This window comes from Pelodiscus sinensis, chromosome 3 (assembly GCF_049634645.1).
Source record: "Pelodiscus sinensis isolate JC-2024 chromosome 3, ASM4963464v1, whole genome shotgun sequence".
NCBI lineage: Eukaryota > Metazoa > Chordata > Testudines > Trionychidae > Pelodiscus > Pelodiscus sinensis.
The window spans coordinates 130,840,336-130,844,763 of NC_134713.1; the positions used below are offsets into that span (position 1 = coordinate 130,840,336).

Below are 4,428 nucleotides of genomic sequence, written 5' to 3' on the forward strand. Positions count from 1 at the left end.
TTGTATGCAGCAGAGTTTTATTTAATTCAGAATGTATCCTCAAGAGTTCTGTTTTCCTTTCCTCTAGGCTCTGGGGTAAGGAAGATTAGACTGACATGGGTCTCCCATTTAAAAGACCTCACTAAGCTGTTGCTAGATACAAAGCAATCTGTCTACTCAGCCTGGGGCAGAGTTCAAAAAGCAGTGTAGCTTAACCTCAAGCCAGAAATACTGTTACAACTGTAAAAAGTGCTCTGCGGAGACCCAAGAAGGGCACTGGCTGCTTAATACCTTATTTTAGGCAGGTAATCAGCATTTGGTGTAGAAATATGAACTCAGATGCTGGTCAAATCAACTGTTTTATTACTGTGCTCCTGTTTAATTAGATTATACAATAGCTTTGCCATTAATGTGGCTCAACAGGAGCATTTCCAAAGAGACAACGAACCTGTGTTAACAATATGCTTTACATGTTATATGCTTTACATGTTACAGGTGATTCCATACAGGCTCAGGTATGGACATGCAGCATAAAGTAATACTCTCTTAATGCTATGTGCCCATGTTCTTTACATCCTTCCAAGTCACCTCTTTAAAATGATATGAGATAAATTCCAAGACATTCCCCCCCCCCCAGAGATTTTTTTTTATCTGCTTCCCCCCAGACCAATATTGGCATTCAGCCTAGTCTTAAAAGTATCTTTATTCGACTATTAAGCTCCGACTTTAGAAGTCCCTTAAAAAGCAGTTATAACTTAAGTGTTAACATTACAAAAAAGAATTCTCAAGGTGCAGTTCAAAAAACCCCCACTAGTGTCTTTTCCACATATAAAATATATATATTTTATCTCCAAAGTTTTTTAAATCGAGGCACAGAGCACCACCACTTCTGCTTTAGTTGGTCCTGCCAACTTCTGGGCCACAAGTCCACAGTACAGTGTTTTAAGAGCCCATACTAAAAAGATCACTTCTGATCTTCAAGTCAGTAGCATCATCAGCTGCCTAGCAGCAAGACATGCCCTTATGTTCTTAGAAGGCATTCCATAACGTTCCCTTGCGGAGGGGGCACGAAACATCCAAACATCTCCTGGGAAGCATAGGTCATGTATACAAAGCCATCTTCATCTTTGTAGTCTCTGTATACTTCAGCCAGCGTCAGAGTCATACTGGCCAGACTCTTGTTGTTCACCAGCAGGTAGAAAGCTTGTGTAGCATTTAGGGCCATTCTGCTTCTGGATTTAGGTGAAAGGGGCAGGGGGAAAAAATATTTTTAAAATACAAGGTACTTCTGGAGGAGTTTCCTTTTTTGCATTGTATGTTTTATCCACATTGACTAATGGAATGACAGGTATTGCAGTTGTGAAACCGTTTCGTACTGTAGAAGATGAGCCAGAGAGCTTTGAGTCAATATGGGTTAACATTAGTAGGTAGCTTTAAACCCATATTTTTTCAAAGTCTGAGGCTCTTTTATGCAAGTCTCCCAAGTCAAATATTTGAAGCAGAAAAGCTCTGAAGTCAGGGCTTTGTTTACTCAATTGCGGTGGCTAAATACTTTAAAACTGCAGATGTTTCTTCAGCACTGTTCTGCATATGCTGCAAAACTAAAGGTTTGAAGACACTCTTATTTACAGCCCTATTCAGAGATTTGCAGTCTTTGAGACATTCCTTCTGCAAGGGGCTCAGCTCCAACAGAGTTAGGCCTGGCTGCCCATCCACCTCCATGCATGCTCTTTGTGCTTGATGGAAGCTATTGTATTGTATAGACATCATAGGCTTTTTAAGAGGCAATGTTTCTTTTAAAATGACACTCTAGAATATACTTATTCCAGGAGTAGGGGACTGCTTCCCTAGAGAGCTTTTGGCCAAGGACCTCAGAGCAATTTAGAAGCATTATGCTTTGCACAACCCACACCTGAGACAATTCTGACGGTTTATTCAGGTTTACAGCAAGTCATTAGCAGTGCTGGGATGGGAATTTGAGTGCTGGTTACCAGTCAGCTCCCCTTTAATTTCTCATCACAGAGGCACGCAGGACATGAATCAGACAAAAACCCTGTTTACTCAAGCTCATGAACAAACTTTGTGCTCCTCTGTGGACACTGGATTTCACAAGAAGCTCTGACCAGATTTAGAAAGAAAACCTATCTTAAGAGAACACATCATATGTTTTGCCCTTGTCAGAGTCTTGCAGGCAGAGAGAAGGGCCCCCCCCCTACACTTCCCACACACAGCACTCAGTAAACCTGAGTCCCTCCACAGACTACTGGAGAAGGATTCAAATTAACATCCACAACTTGCAAGCCACAGCTTAAGAGCACACAGCAACATTTATATAGTGCTAACTGCTATTCCCAGATTTGCTACATACCTAATGATAGTTATAAACTGTGTCATGGTCAGCTCTTGAGGAACAAGAAATTTTGTTTTGTCCAGCAGAGGAAGATATTTTTCTTTCTGATACCGTTCAACAATTACCTGTTTTTAAACAAGTAAAAAGAGATCATTTGTAAAGCAATTGAAAAGGTTTGATTTTTTTTAAAAAAACAGACTTCAATAGCTCCACTTTAAACTTTAAAAAAGTCTCAAATACTAACATAAAAAACAGATATATTTACCGGGACTTTTGTTGGGAACTTTGCTCGAATTCCAGCTACTTCTTCCAGCCTAGTTGCTGTGCAAAAGAAAAACAAATATTAAACACATGCATTCCACAAACTCTGCTATAACTTTGTTATGTAAAACACCCCGATGAATTACCAAAACTCTTTCTCAGTTTAAAAGGTCTGGCAGATTGACTGCTATGCAGAGTTTGCATCTTCTTTACTAGAAGACTTTGTTACTAGGACTTAACAAAAACAAGCAGCTAGCTCCTAGTCTTCCACCACAGCTGAATTCAAACTGTGAAAGGTTAAGCTGAGCCCCTTATAAAGGCCTAGTTATGACATCATGTTACTCCCTTGCCCCACCCCCATTTCTCCCACACAGCAAGGGTAGGTTCTACCAGGCTGAAGCTAGCTTACCAGGGAATGCTGGGATCTGCCTGTAAGACATAAGAGTGCGGAGGATTTGTTCTGCCTTCTGTACCTGCCCAGGACAGCGAACACAGGGTGCTAGAAGGACATCCTGACACATTGTATCTCCCACATTATTTGTTTCACAGCTTATGTCAGGATGTCTTTAGTTCACACAGTTTTTCAGGGGTCTCTACCTCATTCCAGACTCTGCGCTATTTGAGGACAGCTGCTTATGATGCCTTCCTAGACCCATTAAAAACAATTTGTCCAACAGGGGTTACGTGAGAGAAACTGCAGGCACTTCTTCTTGTGGGGGGCAGAGGAACACCTCCATGCCCTGCTAGAAGAAGATGGGACAAGACTGGGGCTTTGCTGTATGCATCATGCTAGTGTTATTACAATATGCTACACCTAGGCTACATCTAGATTGCATCCCTTTTTCGTAAAAGGGTTGCAATCTAGACGTAGCCCTAGAGCAAACTGCTGTGTGAACAAACTGCTGGACCAGCCTGCTTGGTCTCATTGGGTGAACGGAGGGGTTAATCAATCATTTGCAGAGGCCGAGGCCCAGATTTTGAGAGGTATTTAGGCTCCTAACTGCCATTAGTGTCAGTGGAAATTGAAATCAGTGAAAGTTAAAAGCATAAATACCTTTGAGGGTCTGGCTAAAGGTCCTGTCTGAGTGTTTAAGTAAGACTTAAGTGGTGCACAGGCCTTTGCTAGCTGTCTGCATGGGTGATTTCACCCATTTTGAATTAAATAAGATTATCCGCACTGCATTGTTTTAGTAACGTACTGAGCTGTGTGCACCTGACATCTTTCATTGCTTAACTCAGCTACCGCATTTTCAGTCAGACACAGGGATGACAGAACGTAAGCAAGAGAAAAATAGGTTTTGTAAGGGCTGTTTGTTTGCTACTGATATACTGGTCATTTTAGGGTACTGATGAGGTTAGAACAGGGGTTATGTTTTTAATTAAAGAGGATCTTGGAGATTGGGGTTATAAAATCAAGGACAAAATTCTGATTTCCCATTGCTTTCAAAGAGTGTTTTGCTCAAAAGACTGAAGGTTGAATTTGGTTCTTAGGTTGTGACAAAATATTCAGGTTAGTAAAGTTTTGCATTCAGTGTCACTTCGGGGGAAAAAATTAAGTGCCATGTTTCTCTCTCTTTTTTTTTCTGCATTCCACATTCTTATGGTAAAAGTACAGGCCCGCAAATCCAGAAAATGTTGGGTTTGTTCCCAGCTCTGCTGACAATCTCTTTAAATTAAAAGTCATTCAAACTGAGAGAGACTTTTTTTTACTTTTGGCCTGTGACACGTAATGCTCTGTAAAGGGAATTCAGGTATTCATAAGAGAATCTTTAACTTAAAGCACTCTATGGCCCATCTATTTTCCCTTTTCACATGGGCCTGCCTCCAACTTGCCATTT

The 4,428-nt window shown here is 41.0% G+C and overlaps 1 protein-coding gene across 1 annotated transcript; it reads right to left on the minus strand.

Moving 5' to 3' along the window:
* Positions 1 to 319: 319 nt before the first annotated feature.
* Positions 320 to 2,880, minus strand: MAP1LC3C (microtubule associated protein 1 light chain 3 gamma). The gene is made up of 4 exons (XM_006117436.4): positions 2,737 to 2,880; positions 2,595 to 2,650; positions 2,348 to 2,454; positions 320 to 1,211 (listed from the first exon to the last, which is right to left on the minus strand). The coding sequence occupies exons 1-4, from the start codon at positions 2,792 to 2,794 to the stop codon at positions 1,001 to 1,003; spliced, it is 432 nt and encodes a 143-aa protein (XP_006117498.1). The 5' UTR covers positions 2,795 to 2,880; the 3' UTR covers positions 320 to 1,000.
* Between the last annotated feature and the right edge of the window lie 1,548 nt (positions 2,881 to 4,428).

Coding starts and splice junctions, on each gene's coding strand:
- MAP1LC3C (XM_006117436.4), bottom strand. CDS start 2,794: ATGCAAACTCTGCATAGCAGTCAATCTGCCAGACCTTTTAAACTGAGA. Junction 2,651..2,736: donor TAAACTGAGAAAGAGTTTTG/GTAATTCATCGG, acceptor TCTTTTGCACAG/CAACTAGGCTGGAAGAAGTA. Junction 1,212..2,347: donor CAGTTTATAACTATCATTAG/GTATGTAGCAAA, acceptor ACCTAAATCCAG/AAGCAGAATGGCCCTAAATG.